Below are 18,132 nucleotides of genomic sequence, written 5' to 3'. Positions count from 1 at the left end.
AGTTGAACTACTGCACGCATATACATAATAGTAAGAAGTCACCTTAGTTTTTAAAAGCTAAAATAATTCATGCACACAATTAATTAAGTAGGATGTGGGATCTTGGAGGACTTACATGTACGCCTTGCAGTAGCAATCACTAAGCTATTTTGATGGAATTTCATAAGGCCAGGTTTTTTGTTTTGACATGATGAAACATCTCAGCAAACATGTGAAAGGCACACCTACAGTAAGAAGGTGTCAACATCTGCACCTATAGGCAGCAAGTTGTGTATCAATAATTCAGAGAAAGAGAGTCACGTAATAGTGAAATCCAGGACATAAGCGAGAAGATAAACCCACTAGAGCAAGAGCTTCAACAAGAAAGCAAGTGAGGCATTATTCTTGCTGATTTTTTAACATCAGTGAACATCAAAATACGCTGTAAAACCTGCAGAATCACAAGAAACATTATAATCCATGAACCATTTGTCTATGTCAACTGTGTTGTACAGTAGTAAAAAGAGTAGTACCTCAAACAAAGCTCGCCTTGCACTTAGGATCCTTAATGGTAGGGAAGAATTGAAGAGCTCTGATTGCCTTAACCTGAAATAATAACCAAATTTATTTTTAAAATAAATGGATGTGCAGAAAAATTGCATCCAAGTTGAACAACAGGTATACATATTTCTTTGAACAACACAGCAAAGTCGATGATGGATGTGACATAAGTCAGTTTAATAAAGAAGATAACGACAATAATGTGTTCTACCAAGGCCACACAAGCGTTGAGTAAAACTACCATCGAGAGTACATGTTTTGTTTCATCACACAGAATAAAAACAAAACATAATTCTCCAACCATAGCAACTCCACCAGATTTTAGTTTAGAAAATTATATGATTTTGTTTCTTACTTAGTATTCACATCAGAGATTATGTAATATGCATTTGTGGCTTATGAAATGCGGCTTAGCATATAATTTTCCTTGGCCAGACCCCAGGTAGATGCTTCATAATTTATATCACATTTCCATACTGCAATCTAGAGATTCAGATGTTTATGATAAAAAATCACAGAAAGAAACATGCAGCTAAATATGTTTTCTAACTCCAGTCCATCAATATTCACAACATCCGGGTACATGCTATAAAATCATAGGAGGCATAGAGCAACCTTCTTTCTAATGGCAGGCCGGCATCTACTTGAAATATGATGAGATGTTTCATTACTCCGGCTGCTAAAGTCAGAAGATAGGAAAAGATGAGTGAAATATTGTCCATTCACGAGAAGTTACTAGGCACATCAATTAACAATGCATGTTACCATAGAAACGGGGGAGCTAGTAGTAACCATGCGTGACAAAAAATCAGGAGCAACATGATCTAATTTCAGATCTAGTGCCCGTATAGAAAATCAGCCATAGGAAATTGAGAATGACGAGTATGGCATGGAAGGGAATTGAAACTCACCCTGCGTATTTGCCGCTGTGCACATGCAGCGCAGCCGCCCTAGTCCTTGACCTTGGTGACCACGCCACTCTGCCTCTAGCACGGTGGTCGCCGCAGTCCAGACCAATGGGCGCGAGCGCACCGATCTTGGGGGCGCCATCCACGAGGCGAATAGGGTGCGAAGCTGCATGGTGTGGGACGGAAGAGGAGCCGCCGAAGATTCACCGACGATAGATGCGAAGCCGCAGCCAAAACCCTAGCCACGAGATTGGGTTCGCAAGTGACGCCAGAGACCAGGAGGGATGGATCCAGACGGACTGGGGGTTGGAGGGGTCGTAGATCAGCCCGTGAGCATGGTGCGCGGTGGAGGACGTCGCCGGAATCTGCGGCCGCTGGCCACGGCGTGAGGGGTCTCATGAGAGAGAGAGAGAGGGAGAAAGACGGGTTGCCAATGGGATGGATGGGTGCGGGCGCGGCAGATCTGGCAGTTGTCGGAGATGCGAGGTGAGAGGGGAGGGAGAGGAGGGGAGGGGGAGTGCCGGCGGCGATCTGTGGGAGGAGGTAGGAAAAGAGGTGGTGCGTGGTGGGTGGCGGCTAGGAGAATCGGGAGGGGAAGAGAAGGAGGGGCAGAGAGCAGTGGGCTGAGGAGGAGGGTTCTAGGGTTAGCTTTTTATACGCGGAGCAGTTACACGGGCTTTAGCGGGCTTGCGCGGGCTTGTAGGGCTGTAGCAGGATGTCCATGACAGTTTCTGAAAACGTCATCGGAAATCTGTCATGAATTAACAGGTTTCTTGTAGTGTAAATAATACAATATTATTGCCATTAAAGCATATTTCCAACAGGGGTGAGAAAGGAGAATGAAGTGAGCGAGGATTTTCGATTGGGTTTGTGTGGGGACGGAGTGGGGTAGGGGTGGGCCTTGCTGATGTGGCGGACGCTTCCGGGCGTGCCCGGGCCGCCCCCATGTCCGTCCTACATTTGGGTTGGATATGAGGGGGCGCCGAACAGCCCTGGCGTTTGAGGCCGGATTGAGTCGCCAAGGTGGGTCGGGTTTTTTGTCTGGTTCGTGACCGGGCAGCCTGCCTGGGCGTTTAAGACCGGTTTGAGATCTCCGGCTGTAGATGCTCTTAGCTCCCGGCATATGGTACAAGATGTGGATGCTCATTGGTGTAACCTATCTCTCATCTAGCCTTGTTTTTCATGTACGCACAAAACACATTGAAATTCACTTTCACTTTGCCAAAGAGTAGCTCGCAAGTTACTCGGGCGTCAGATTCATTCTAGTCGGGGATCAGGTTGCTGATGGTTTCACAAAACCTATCACAGCGAGAATGTTAGATGATTTCAAATACAATCTCAACCTTGATAAAATTTCATATGGTTTAAATTAGGGATAGTGTTATACAGGTAGATAGCGTAGAGATAGAATTGAGTTAAATAGGTTTTGATCTCCTCTCTGTAAACCTCCTTCTCTCGATCTCTCATTTATCTGGATGCATCCTAGCTATCGTCCCTAATTTGTGTGCCACGGCCGGCCGGCTGTTCGCTTCAATTTGTAACTAGCGAGCTTCCCGCCATGTCTTACATACGGCATTTCCATCCCATTAGATGATTTCTGCAGTCATACCGATGGCAACACAATTATAACTAGTGATGGACTCGCAATTATAATTGATGGACACACAATTATAACTACTCCTTTAAAGGCTCCGCCCCTTCAGCTGGTCAACCTCTTCCCGGGTTAAGGGGGTGTTTGTTTCCAGGGACTTTTTTGTGTAGGACAGGAAAAAGTTCCTTTTAGAGACTTTTTTATCAAACGGGAGGGACTTTTTAGAGACTAAACTAGGTATTTGGGACTAAATGAAGAAAACTCTCAAGGAGAGTCTTTTTTGAGACTTTTTGAGACTTTTCCAACAATGTCTCTCCATGCATTCAATGGCCCGTCATCCCATGGTGTTGTTTGATTGTTATTTTTCTATATATTAGGGGCAACATGGTCATTTAATAACCTCTAGGAAGGGACTAGGGACTTTTTAGTCTCTGGAAACAAACATGGAGAGACTTTTTAGGGACTAAAGACTTTTTAGTTGGACTAGAAAAAGTACTAGAACTTATGAACCAAACAGGCCCTAAGCTACCCGCAGAGCTTCAAATTAAATGTCAACGATGTGGGCTAGCTGCCTCGAGATCAAATTCAGGTGCCCTTTCCACTGTACCTGCCCAATTTTGAGAGGACGTTGACTACCTTTCCTATAGAAAGAGTAGTTTGGACGTTGACTATGTTCGCTGGAACACAAAGCAAAGAAAGCGAAGCAGGCAGGGGACGCGGCTAATCTGCACCCGAGCTCATATGCTCCCGCATGAACAGTAAAATCGAAAAAAATCAAAAAAAATTCAATTTTTTTGAGAGAAACATTGACAAAAGTTCTAAGTGCCTGCAAAAATTCGTCATGAAATCACATTCCTAAAAGGTGTGGCAATAAAACAAAAATAGTACTATGAAAAAGCTACTTTCAAATGCATTTTGAAGCACTGAATTTTTTTTTTTTTTGCCACGCCTTACAGGAATGTGATTTCATGATGAATTTTTGCAGGCACTTAGAACTTTTGTCAATGTTTCTCTCGAAAAAATTTGGAATTTTTTGAATTTTTTTCGATTTTACTGTTCATGCGGGAGCATATGAGCTCGGGTGCAGAATGGACTTTTGAGCAGGCAGACCTTTTTCTTTCAACTGCGCACAATTTACGTCCATTTTTGTAGTACTGTCCAAGACGACGGAACAATTCTTCTTCTGAAGGTTCGATGTATGTGGCTCCAAATGAGTTTAGCTGAATGTTCTTTGCACGCACGCAGGCAACAGTTGCTGGATGTTGCATCCAGCTCAGTGTCACTTCAAGTAGAAGTTGGCTTGGCCGCTTCATCTAACTCAAACTTATCTGCAGCAGACGGCTCATACATATCGAGTTAGTGTGATCATGTCCGTCGCTTTCATATCTGCCCAATATCATTTCGATCGGCGCATATCATACCGGCGTTCAGTAAGGTCAAAGGGCCGCCACCTCCTTCACAGTTAGGCTTCCTTTTCCAACGAAAAGCAAGATCGGCGCCAGAAAGAAAGATTATCATTAACAAATCGAATGTCGAATTAAATAGTGTTAGTACATGGCCGCCGGCAGTCGGCACTGGAACACTGCAGGGTAGTACTAAATTAATTAGTGATGATTTACTTGTGCGATCATAAGTTTTCTTTTTTGCGAGGAATATACAATTATTAAGTTGACAAGGGAATTAAGTTAAAGTACAACTACGGTGAAGGTTGACTTACGTGGCTGTGTGACTTGGGGTGCACATCTGGACATCGAGTTCATGTGCAGCAGCCGTGGGAAGAACGCTGCCGCCGCTCCTTTTCGCGTCGTCAGTCAGCCAGATCTGACGCGTCTACGTTAGTTTCTGCAACCGACTGGCAGTTTGCCACCACAGCTCGGCAGCCTCTCTAGTGAAATTATTTCGAGTTTCAAGTGCATCATCATAGGCTGTGGATACTCTAACTTAGCTAGATGTTAGAGTTAGTTTCCAGCTTAAGATTAACCCTACTAAACTAACTCTAGCTAAATAGGTGTTTGGATGACAAGGTTAGATTAATAATAAATATACTAGAAGAACTAGCTTCAATTAGCATCTTTTAGGTGGCATAGCTTTTTGGGTGGGTTAGATGAAACTAGCTCAAACTAGTCCTATCTTTGGATAATTAGGGCTATTTAAGCCTAAACTAGCTCAAACTAACTCTAACCCATGGATCCAAACAGGGCCATAGACTCTGTGGTTTTTCTTTTTGGAAGGTTTACCTTCTATAGTGTGGTGTGGGTTTCATTCTTCTACTGATGGAGAAAACTGGGCAGCCAAGTAGTGGCGTAGCTGGAGGGTGGACAGGGTGGTCCAAGGACCATCCTGTACATCGGCCCGGTACTTTAGTATATTTGTAAAAAAAATTAGGCCACATTGCACATCAAAGGTATAAGTCCAAAAACTATGAATCTGATAACTAGCTCACTCGTTCCTTCCTACGTTCTCGTTGTATGCTTTACCCAAGAAACATTCCCTCGTATGCTTAAAGCAGTTTTTTTGTACGCTAGAGGGTGGACTTGATCACCCGAAGTCTCCAACAGACCACACCACGACGGCGAACCCTAGTGTTCATCGTGACAGAAGCCGATGACGCATTGCGCCAGGTAGGCATAAGGCGGCGGAGTGCCAGCGAAGCGGATGGCTAGTAATGCATGCACTGGGTAGAGCTAAACACCAAGGCAAGAACTCCGCCGACTTCACACCTTTCCAATTTAAAAATATGATTTCCATCTTCAATTCAAAGTTTGATTTTGCCTTCAAGGTTTAACTATGAGGTTTTTTTATTGTAGAATTGTTGCAAAAATCAAACTTACACATACATTTTATTGATACATTCTATACTAGCATGCAATGGCGGAGCAAGATGACATGTCAGTTTGGATCCTTCATTTGCTTGCTATATATCAATATTGGTGCGTCAAATAATTGGAAGAGGATTCTGCCGCCCGTTATTGGCTAAGAAACCAACATGGAAAGTTTTTGGGGCTGGGACGAACCGAAGAATTCAACAATGTCCAAACAGAGGGCAGCACTGAAGTCAACATTTTTTTGAGGGCAGGGGGTGAAGGCTATAAAATCTCCTATCCAAGTATTTTCATTTTATTTTTTCAAAAATAAGTTTAAAGCTGGGGGAGAGGGGTATTGGCCCCCTCATCTTAACACATATAGCTCCGCCTCCGCTACATATATTGCTATGTTATATATTTTTTAGTATAAATATTGTATATATCAATTTACCATCTTGACCAAAAATCCTGGCTACGCCACTGCGGCCAAGGCATGCTAGAGTTACTTGGCTTGGCTGGGCGGTTAAGTGAAGTAGAATCAAACAATCCAATGACGGCATGCACCAGAGGAGCGTCTAGTGTTGGCAGTGGCGGCTGGTGGAGGACGAGTGAGCGGCGACGCTGGCCAACAAAGCGAAGCAACGCATCGGACTCGCGTGATGATCTGCCGCCCCACACCGCAAAACGGCGAAAGTAGGCGCGTCCACGACGCCACGCCCGGCTTTCGGTCGCCGCATCGGCATGGGCCAACAGCCAGTCGACCGTCACGAAGCACAACAAACGCCACTTGTTCACGGCTGGGCCGGCTCGACGTGGCCGGACACTGCAACGACACGTCGGATGCGATTTCGCAGCCGCACCCGAGTGTCGTGGACATTGCGTGTGTTGTGTAGCATCGGCGTCGAGGACGTGGCTGCATATGCACTGGGAATGGAATATTTCTTCCAATTTCAGGCCATCCTATTCTGATGTGGTGAACGGCGCATGCGATGCCGCGGACGAGGAGACGCGCGGGAGATATTTGCTCGGATTTCTCTCTCTCTGGTACGTCGAGGAGCCACCCGCGTTCAAGGCCGTCCACGACGAGCTTTTTACTCTTTCCCGGTGATGAAAGGGAACTTTCCCGGTGCATCGTCACCAGCTATGGAATTCGAGGAATCACGCCTGTAACCAGCTGTGAATTCTTCCTCCGGGGTAAAGAAAACTGGGGTCGGGACGTCGCTTACAATGTTTCAGAAATGACTGTTGCTGCCGCGTTCAGGAGTATATTTCCGTCGGTCTTGGTTCTAGATGTAGATGTTGGGGGCAGGCGCACACAAAGCTGTCCGGTGCAGTGCACCGCGGCGGTGGACTTGGTACGCCACAATGGCAAACGACCAGCCGAGGAGACCGAAGTGCCCAACTCCGCCCCCTTGAGTTCAGGTGCACCCGCTGACTTCCACCCACGATTCGTTTACATACGCAGACCCTGCTCTGTTTCACACACCCCGTCTCGCTACGAGCGACCAAGACTTTGACAACTACTCCATGTTAGTAGTAGCAAATTTCCTCGGCTGAGCTCAAAACACACGCGCCATTGGATAGAAAATCCGGGCGGAAGTCGACCCGGGATGCGAGAGATTTGACACGGTTTAATGGTTTTCCTGTTCGGACACGAGATTATGAGACGCGGGGCAAGAAGAGGCTGAGCGCGAAGCTTGGTCAGGTCATGCCCGGACCGCGCGTTCCCACCCACAGTCACAGGAGGACGCCGCCGCCGCGAGCGCGTGCCGAGAGCCTAAACAGCTTGCTTCCCACGCCTTTTCGCTTCTGGATTTCCTTTCCTAACCCGTCCCCCCACACGCCAAACACTTTCGCCATGTTCCAAACTTTTCTTCTCTCCTACCCCTAAACCTATATATACGCGCACCCGCCACAAAAAGAAGGAACCCATCAACAATTCACAAGCAAGCTCGACAACAGAGTGCCAACAGAAACAACCCCATCCCGATCCCAATTCGCAACGCAGAGCGATGGCCGTGGGCAAGCAATGGACGCGGCTGCGCACGCTCGGCCGCGGCGGCTCGGGGGCTGAGGTCTTCCTCGCCGCGGACGATGTGTCGGGCCAGCTCTTCGCGGTCAAGTCCGCGACGGCGGCGTGCGCCTCGGCTCTTAAGAGGGAGGAGGGCCTCATGTCCTGCCTGCGCTCCCCGCGCGTCGTCTCCTGCATCGGCGGCCGCGACGCCCGCGACGGCTCCTACCAGCTCTTCCTCGAGTTCGCCCCCGGCGGCTCGCTGGCGGACCGGGTGGCCAGCAACGGGGGGCTCGACGAGTGCGCCGTCCGCGGGTACGCCGCTGACGTGGCGGCCGGGCTCGCGTACGTTCACGGCGCCGGGATGGTGCACGGGGACGTCAAGGGCAGGAACGTGGTGATCGGCGCCGACGGCCGCGCCAAGCTCGCGGACTTCGGGTGCTCTAAGAAAGCGGCCGCCGATGGTCCGATCATCGGCGGCACGCCGGCGTTCATGGCGCCGGAGGTGGCGCGCGGCGAGGAGCAGGGCCCCGCGGCCGACGTCTGGGCGCTCGGCTGCACGGTCGTCGAGATGGCCACAGGCCGCGCCCCGTGGACCGGCATGGACGGCAACGCGCTCGCCGCGCTGCACCGGATCGGGTACACGGAGGCCGTGCCCGAGGTGCCCGAGTGGATGTCCGCTGAGGCAAAGGACTTCCTGCGCGGCTGCCTGATCAGGCAGGCCAGCGGCCGGTGCACGGCGGAGCAGCTGTTGAAGCATCCGTTCTTGGCCGCCGTCGTTGACGGCGCGAAGCCACAAGCCGTGGAGAGCAAAAGCAAATGGGTGTCGCCCAAGAGCACGCTGGACGCGGCATTCTGGGGGTCGGAGTCAGACACCGAGGAGGCGGAGCACGACAGCACGGCCGAGAGGAGGATCGGAGCATTGGCCTGCCCTGCCTCGGCGCTCCCGGACTGGGACTCCGACGAGGGCTGGATCGACGTGCTCTCCGCACCAACCGAAGCAGCGGACGCAGACGCCGTGCCGGCCAAGGAGACGACTGGCATCATCGCTGGCATTATCGCGATCACAAGTGAAGAAGAATCAGTACTAGATGCAGAGTCGGGCTTTCCCGACATTGCCGTTGACGTAGAGCACAGCAGGAGCTTCCTCGACGCAGGAGAAGCATATGAGGCTGACCCAGTCGTTAGGCATTACCAGTTTTTGAAGAGTTTAGTTTGTGGCCAATTAGTGTCATGCACTTGTAAATTATTAGTGCAAACAGTACTGTTTTGCAACATAATCACTGATGCAATCGAATTCGTTGATACACAAACAGTATCCCGCTTGGCGCCGCTCCTCTGTTTTGTCCGCTCATACTTCTGCTCCCCATTGCTACGTGATAATGATGGGTTCACCCGGAAAAAAAAGATAATGATTGACGAATTAAAGGAAAAATTAGGTTGGACTTAGAATTAGAATCAGATGGATCGGCAAATTCGGAGGAAAAATAGGCCACACGAACAGTAAACTAGCAGCACGTCGCGTGGCCGTGACTCGGACGGAGGAAAGGGAGTCCAGCGTGGACTCAGAGCTTGCGCGCCACGGCGCCGCACGGTGAATCTTCCACCGCGGAAGGGCTGGGGTCGACGCGGAAAGCGCAGCGTCACTGCAGGCGTACTACTGCTCGAATGGATCGTCAACACAAAGCGCTGCCGCACGGTCAAAAACCTCTTGTTTTTACGTGGGTCCAGCAGACGGAGTCGACGGCCGACGAGCGAGCGAAAGCGGGTCAAGGAAGCGTCCCGTCCACAGATTGCTTCGCCGGGTCACGGGTGGAGATTCATCCAGCCACCACTCCTCCGGTGTCCTCTCGCCGCGCACCGGGACTCGTCGACTCGCCGTGTGCTTGTGGATGTCGTGTCGGCTGTGCGCCGGCGTAGTCTTTTTGTTTTTTGTGGGTGTGCCAGCGCAGTCGACACGTATCCCCTACACTCGTGGATGCTCCGCAATGCATGTTTCTCTGATGAGAACTGGCAGGCTCGTGCTTATCTGTTTCTCTGCTGAGTTAGTCCACACGGCACACGGCGGGCAGAGCACGAGGCCAAACACGTTTTAGAGCATCTCCAACACGCGCCCAACGCGTCGCACGGTAAAAACGGATTTGACGCGCGTTCATCGTCTGGTTTGGCGCGGTGCGCAGCGTTTGCTACAGCAGCCGCGCTGAAAAGTCGCACGTGCAGCTCCAGCAGGCGCGGTAAAATGCAGCGCGCGCTCATTCTACAATATTTTTTAAATTAAAATTACATAAATAAAAAAACGATACAAAGATATTTTATATCGGTGCAACTACTACGGCATAGATAGATAGATAGTTCGACATACATAGATAGATAGATACTACTACGACATAGATAGATAGATAGAAACTACTACGGTATACATAGATAGAAAACTACTCCAAGTCGCTATCATCACCATCATCACTCTCGTCGGTGTCGTCCGAGGTTGAGAGCCATATGTCGTCCCAACGTTCATCGTCCGAGGTGAAGAACGACCTCCCATTTGCGGAGACGATGTCGCACTGCTCGTTCGCCACTGCCTTCCGCTGACGCCGGTCCGCCCGCTCCGAGCGGCACCTTGCCGTCCTCTCCGCCCAGTAGGCACGCTCGGCGTCGACGTCCTCTGGGTGGCGACGGTGCCACTCCGCCATGGCTCGCTCGTCCTCTTCGGCGACGAGGAGACGGCGCTGCCGCCGAGAGTGGTAGGTACGGTCCATGTCCGTGATGAGACGCGGCGGAGGGACGAGGCGCTGCGCCTCCTCGCGCATGAAGATGTCCCGGAAATTCATCTGCGACCGGGGCCTCTCCAAGCGCCACGCCGCCGCGTCGTACGCGCGGGCCGTCTCGCGCGCGCTCCGGAACGTCCTGAGGCCGAACCGGACGTCGCCGGACCGTATTTTGGCGGAGTACCAGCCGTTGGGGCGCTCGCGGACGCCGCGAAAGCCCGAAGCACCCCGGCGGCGCGGCGGCATGGAGGCGCGGTGGTGGCGCAGAAAGCGGCGAAGCGGAGAGGTTGCGAGGAGGAGGGCGTGTGTCTGTTCTGTGTGCGTGGCGAAGCGCGAAACTTTATAGGCGCGCGTGAAGCGGCGCGCCAAATCTACCGCGCCGCGTGCCGCTTTCTCCCGCACACGCGCAAACGCTTCCCGCACGCGGTAATTTTCCGCCATCGCTGAAGCGCGCGGAACCAAACGACGCGCGCGAAAAACTATTTTTACCGTGCGGGCATGCGTTTTGCGGTGCGTGTTGGAGATGCTCTTAAAGAAGAGCAGCCGATTCGACCGTCACGCCGGTGGAGTCGGTGCGTGAAGGCCGGCCATCACCGGGCTGTCCCTACAGGTACAGGCCTACACCAAGCCTTACGCGCCACAAAACCGGTGCTCACATGGGCAGATGGTTCTTTGGATTTAGTCCAAGGTATTGTTCTATGTGTTTTACGTAATTGGTGCAAAATTCAGCGATCGTACAAGTGATGCAACAAAAGCACACACTTATAAATAAACATGTTTGTAGCTTAGTCCTAATTCTTTTTAGTCCTAATTCTTTTTAGTAGGATTTTTTTCACGAATACGCAAATTTGCGTGATTTCATTGATAGAAGTTAGAGTGAGTACAGTGATGGTGCAACGCATGGCACGAACGCAAGAGATGTGAACATGGTTGCCGAAGCAGGAAGACATGAGATGCTCGACCCAAATGAAGAAAAACACATCTAAACTTGCCAACCAGGGAAGCAACTCAAGCAACAACTAGACGACCAACATCTTCAAATCTAGCACCGAGGACGCCGTCTTTTTAGTAGGAGCACTTGGCAGAGTTGTAAGCTTCATTCTTGCATGATTAACAAAAAATTGAACGAAACTTCATAATGCCCTATTCACCCCTCTAGTCGATTGACCTCCAACGCCATCCCTGTCCCTTCGTGAAGTACAAAATCTACTCTTATAATATTTTTCCGAACCGTGTGTTGCTCAAATAGGCAACACTCCCTCCTTTCAAAAACTATACTTGTCGTGGTTTTAGTTTAAAAGTACTATATTCTTTGTTTTCTTAGGTCGTCGACCATAAATAGAATGATTTAATCGGCTTATACCAGATTGGATGAATCAATCACCAACAAGATGAGGCACCATCCTATGAATTAGACTCTCTGACTACGCTCTATCAATCAAATTTGTTGGCGTATCAAATTCTAAAAAAATAGCTAATTGTCCGTACGTTGCAACGGGAGCATACATAGTTTTGTGGTCCATATCAATTGTTTCTCCAGTATACCTTTCACTCACCATCTCCGCCTCCTCAATCCCCATATCTCAGTGGCTCATTCGGTCACAACCCCCCTTCCATTGTCACCCACACACACACTTTGGATAAATAAAACTGGAATTAAATCAGTGGGAGTACCGCGTTTCCAATTTGCCAAAAAAAAAGAACTAGTGTTCATATTACTGACGGAAGGAGATGTGATGTCGGGCAAACAAGTTTGGAAATAAATCAATAAGCGGGGATGTGAATTGATAGGGGATGTGATGTTGGGAAGGCAAAATTGGAAATAAATTACTAGGGTTAGTACTTTTCCAATTTGCCAACATAATAATAATAATAATAATAACAATAATAATAATAATAATAATAATAATAATAATAATAATAATAATCCATATTACGAAAGGTAGCAGATTTGATACCGGACAATTAAAATTGACAGTAAATCTGTTGGAAGGGGTGTAATCAAAGGAGAGAAAAAAAACCTAAAGGTGAGGAAGCAAACGACCTATTGCCCTTTAATAGTAGAGATATAGGACGGAGGATCCCCTTTGCGGAGATCTTTCTTTGTTTATAAATATATCCCTAAGTTATCATGATATAGAGCACTTTGACATAATATAAATAATTCCATGCACTTACGTCAGAAAGAAGTAAAAATCCTTTCGTCCCGAGGGTTTGAAAAGAAACCACCACTTTTTATTGTTTTAACCTTATTGTCTGCCTTCTCAAAATCAATTCTCAAAATAACTACTCCCATCTTTTTTTCTTATGGATCTTGTGAATGTAATATTAGAAATCCTTCGAGGATGCTTTCTCGGATGAACCACGTGGTAATGAACCTGCTTAGATCTTAGGGTTAATTTGATAAATGCCACTCCAATTCTGGCGATTCTGAGAAATGCCACCGCAATTTCCAAACTTTGAAAAATGTCATTTCATGCCACTTCCAGTGGCATTTTTCGAAGTCTGCAGTGGTGTTCTTCAAAGATTGCAAAATTTGCAGTGGCATTTTTCAAAGTTTGGAAATTGCAATGGCATTTTTATGAATCGCCATAATTGGAGTGGCATTTATCTAATTAACCCTAGATCTTATTGTTGCCACCTTCGCGAGTATTCAGAAATAGTTAGGAGGCAATTGGGTCTAAATCATCTAATGATCATGGCCTATTTATGTTTAGGGAGCAAGATAGTTGCCGCAAGTTGTGACTATATAGTGACATGTCGCCGCTTGAAATTCATGGAGAAAGTTCATCATGCCATCCATGATCGCATACGAGAATAGCCGCTAAAACTCGGTTGGAAATCCATCTGGCATGGTTAAAATTAATCCACCTTCCCCTTAAAGTCAGAGTAGTACTATGGTGTGCTTGCAAGAAACCAAAATGCAGCATTTTGATGCAAGATCTATCAAGGGTTTCTGCCCCAAGAGATTTGGCAACTCTGCTGCCAGCGCATCCCCGGGTCTTCTGGTGGTATCCTTGTGATTTGGAATTCTGCAGGCTGCATGGGGTTCTCATTGATGTCCAGCCTTTTGGACTAGTACCTCCGTCCAGTTTATTGGCACACTTCCTATTTTGTGTCAATTTTTTTTATCATAAATTGAACTAACAAAATGTCAGTGCATGTCATCAACAATTAAATCGTTGGATTTGTATTTGAACGTAATTTCGAGTGATATTATTATTGTGACATGCATTAACATTTTATTTGTTAATCTAAAATCAAAATTCGGGTACAAAATAGAAAGGGAACTAGTAAACCAGGATGGAAGTAGTAGTAATTAAGTTGGCCTCTAAACACAACAATGAAACATGGACACAAGTTACTGTTTACGGGCCTGTCATGGGGGAGGCCAGAGACAACTTTGTAGCTTGGCTGTTTCGTTTGGACATTCTAGTGGATGAAAACTACTGAGCTTCTGTTGGGTGATGTTTGGTCTGATCATTGGATGTGCGACCAGCCGACGATGCATATCTACCCACAGGCCACAGGTAGTCGCGTCTGACCGTGCTAGCGGTAGCTGCGTACGTACTCATGCACGCCGCGCGGGCGCCAGTGGAGTGGCTGCGGACGGCGTCGATCAAGGAGTCGCTGGCTGGGCCACACCCACACGCGCGCCACTGCGCTCTGCACTTGGTCGTGCTCGTCTGTCCGCCAAGCGAAGCGATGCCAACCCGAGCCGTGCTGCTGCGCCGTGTGTCGTCAATTCGCCCCAGTGCGCCGCGTCGCTGCCTATCTTTCTAAACGCTCGCCGCATTTGTCCTGCCTTTTACGCAGCGGCCGAGTAAAGAGCCACGGAATCTTGATGGCCCGGTGCCGTACACTTCTCTCTGTCGCGGGCGCGTCGCTGCTGATCGCGAACCAATTCGGCGTCACCCGTGATCATAGGCCAACTGTAATGCTCTGTTTGCTTACTCTGACAAGGAAACTAACTAACTGAACGCAGCACATGTGGGCAGCGCGACGGCAGCCATGTGTCCCGGCGTCGCAGCGCGCCATGTGTACAGGAGAGAAACCAGTTGGCACTTCCGGGGGAGCTACGGCAATAGTAACATCGTATCTGGTGCAGTTTGGTGGGCTGCAATCCAGCGTTTTGCACAGCGCACATGGCGCCACCCGATCGACTCGCCGCCTCATCATGATTGGACAGCCGCTGCCTTTCCGGAGTAGTTGCACTCCCAGCTAGGATCGTCGTCTTCTTTCTTAGTGTGTTGACGCCATGGTGCTCATCATGCTGACCTGGGCTCGATCCCTCCGAGGAACGTGACGCCCTTCCATGGGTCATGGGCAATCATTCGTTGCTATCATCATTCCCGAACAAAAAATAATCGTTGGTATCATGGGTCTAATGCTTGGAAGTACGAGTAGACATTTTTAGATATTACCTGATTGTAGATACCACTGACGGTAAAATTTGTCTTCTGAAGACCGTGCCACTGTTCAAAATTCGTTGCTATCAACAATCACCCCTAAGCGGCTAGGACAAACTCTTCCCTCCAAACTTCACCGGCGAGTCTGTGGATTTGCCTCCCCTCTGCCCAACGCTCAGTCGCCGGTGGCGGGGAGGGGAATTTCGGTGCCTCCACTCCGGTTAGTAGTTTAGGTTAGGGTTTTTAGTCCTCTCAGGTGCGGTGTTCGGGCGGATGGCGGATGGCGACGCTACTTCTTCAAGTTTGTCTTCCGAGCTCAGATCCTCCTTGAATTCGTCCGTCTGGATGGAATCGATGGGGCTCTGGCGTAGATTCCTGCCGTCTTTTTAGGGCGGTGAGGTTAGGGTTTCTCGTCTTGTGACGACATTTGATGTCAAGTGTTTTAGATCTATGCAAGGGTTCAACGTCGAAGACTGCGGCTCCAGGACGCTGGCCCTTATGTGCACGTGCACGAAGACTTTCCGGTCATCATCGACAAGGTCAAGCCGGCTCCAGTAGAGGAGCGGCGACAGCGGCGCGTCCGCAGCTCATTCTGACGGCAGTAGTGGTTGTTTGGGGTCTTGGAATCTCAATGTAATTTTTATTATGTTCGAGATGCTTTATACTTCTGCTGAATTTTGATAATAGACATTTTCGAGAAAAAAAATCACCACATATCCTAAGCTTGGCAGGCAAGCAACCTTGTCCAGCTCTGCCACCGGTTAGTTGCGTACTTAGTAGAATTATCTTTTTTGGGGCGAACATTGCACAATAATCTTAATACGTGTTAGAATTTTTTTTATTTTTTTTCAAAAAAACGTGTTAGAATATCCTTCGCTTGTCATACCGACGTTTGCCACAGATTTTCAGTAAACTTCCCGGTTCACTGCACGCAATCTCGGTGCCAACTGTCTGCCAACCACACCCGATTTGAGTAATGTGACCGATCAATTGACTTAACGCTCGGTGGCTCCTACGGCAACAACAAGGCACCAAGTGCTCGTTAGTTAGTTAGTTAGATGAGTAGACATCACATGTCTTATGTCAAACCAACCATGCATTGATGCATGCATGTCTTAAACAATTATATCTTCTAAATCATCTACACTAACAATCCACCCTTCTCCACCAAAAGGAGATTTTAGTAAATAACCAAATATAACACTGGGACTAAGGGTCAAATTGGTAATTTTTCTTACATCTCCCCCCCCCCCTCCCCCCCGGGGCCCAGGTATCATATACACCGCCAAAATAAAGAGCCTTGAGTACTAGAAGAAAAGCACCTAGACCTAACAAAATTAAGTGAATACCCAAAATTGTAGTCATTTTATTTCTATCTTTCCAGACATAACCAGAGCCTGATGTCGTTGCGAGAACCGGGCATTCAAAGAAAACATGCTAAATTCATTAGTTATATGATGCCACTGCTTCTAGTATGATGGTGGCCTCTCGTGTATGACCTTGATACATTCCCCGCAGACCTTTGAGGCGTTCTTCCATTGCCAATGCATGCAATTAATTGATCTGAGCATTCCTGGAAACCCCCTTGCTTCTCCAATGGCCAACAACTTCTCTCTGTCTTGTGCATTTGGTTCTTTGAGATACTCAGGTCCAAACACCTAAACCACGACGCGGGCAAATTTGATAGTAGTCTTCAGGCACGTGCTCTCCCTCATCCTGATCATCTCACCAACGGGGTCTGCGACAGTACCAAGTGCAGGCATCCTTAGAGCAGCCGTGCACTTCTACTTGGCCGAGAAAGAGAGTTGGCCGCAGCAATCCCTTCTGAGCTTGAAGTAGTCATCATGTGCCTCCACTCCATCCACAATGGGCGAAAACAATGGTTTCGCCATGCGAAAACGTTGACAAAACCATGGATCTTTCGGGAAAGCAGGTGTGGGAGCAAAGTAGTCATTGTGCAGTAGCTTTGCTCCGGACACCCTGTTTCAGTTGATCACTCTTTTTCCTTTGATTGAGCCCTTAAAGTTGAGAATATGCTCCACCTGCTGGTCCATTTCCTCTTGCATGCTCATGAGCATGATCATATCCACTTCTTCGTCCGAATCCGACGAACCGAAGAACTCATCTTGAATCATTTGGTCAAGCTCCGTCGGTCCATACTCCTCGTCTGACGAAGCATCGGAATCCATCATTTACTTAACAAAATCACAATAATTCCGGTCGGTCAATGTATCAAACACATCAAACGCAAGGCGGAGCAGGAGAGTTGCCGGACATACTATGGTGGCGTCTGGGCTGGCGACGATGGGAGCGCTCTTCTGAAGCTCGCGGTGGAGAGCCTGGGAACGGCTGCGGAGTCGGCGCGGCGGCGGAGCGTGAGACGAAGAAGTAAGGGGATAGCAAATGGATCCGGCTGGTTTTCGGGATGGATTTGGTGCAATCTAAGGTCGGGGCGTGCTGTCGGGTCTGACGTGGCTGGATATGGGGGTGCCGGTCAGCCCGGCCGTTTGAGGGCCGTTTGGGGGGAGGGGGGCGTCTAAATCAAAAAATTATGACCGGGCGATCCACCCAGATGTATGAGACAGGTTTGAGAGGTTCGCTGTAGATGCTTTAAACATGTCTAGTTTTCAGAGAGAGAAAATAGACTTCTCTGCGTGGCGTCTGCCGTGTGGACTAGCTAGTAGTACTACATGGAAAAAAGATGAACACGAGCCTACCGGTTCTTGTCAGTCTAGAAACATGCAGTGGAGCAGCATGGAGTACGTGTCAAATTCGCCGACACGCGATCCAGAAGTGCAGGACGAGGACGAGTCGGCGAGTGCGTCGGGCAGCGGCGAGAGGACACCGGAGTAGGGCGCTGGATGGATCTCCACCTGGCGAAGTAATCTCTGGACGCGACGCTCGCTTGTCGAAAAAGGTTTGGCTTTCACTCGTCGGCCGTCGACTCTGCCTGAGCAAGTGGTTCTTGACCGTGCAGCAGTACGTCCGCCGGCTGTGACGCTGCGCTTTCCGCGTCGACTCCATCCTTTCCGCCGGCAAGCTTGTGAATTCATGCTGGATTTCAGTCCATCGAAGTCACTGCCACGCGACGTGTTAGTTGCAAC

The 18,132-nt window shown here is 48.9% G+C and overlaps 1 protein-coding gene across 1 annotated transcript; it reads left to right on the top strand.

Moving 5' to 3' along the window:
- The first annotated feature begins 7,785 nt into the window (after positions 1 to 7,785).
- Positions 7,786 to 9,304, top strand: LOC119355160 (mitogen-activated protein kinase kinase kinase 17-like). Its single transcript, XM_037621941.1, has one exon. It carries the CDS (start codon positions 7,856 to 7,858, stop codon positions 9,302 to 9,304), a length of 1,449 nt encoding a protein of 482 aa, XP_037477838.1. The 5' UTR covers positions 7,786 to 7,855.
- The last annotated feature ends 8,828 nt before the right edge of the window (positions 9,305 to 18,132 follow it).

This window comes from Triticum dicoccoides, chromosome 1A (genome assembly GCF_002162155.2).
Source record: "Triticum dicoccoides isolate Atlit2015 ecotype Zavitan chromosome 1A, WEW_v2.0, whole genome shotgun sequence".
NCBI lineage: Eukaryota > Viridiplantae > Streptophyta > Magnoliopsida > Poales > Poaceae > Triticum > Triticum dicoccoides.
This window is presented reverse-complemented; position numbering and strand designations above follow the sequence as displayed.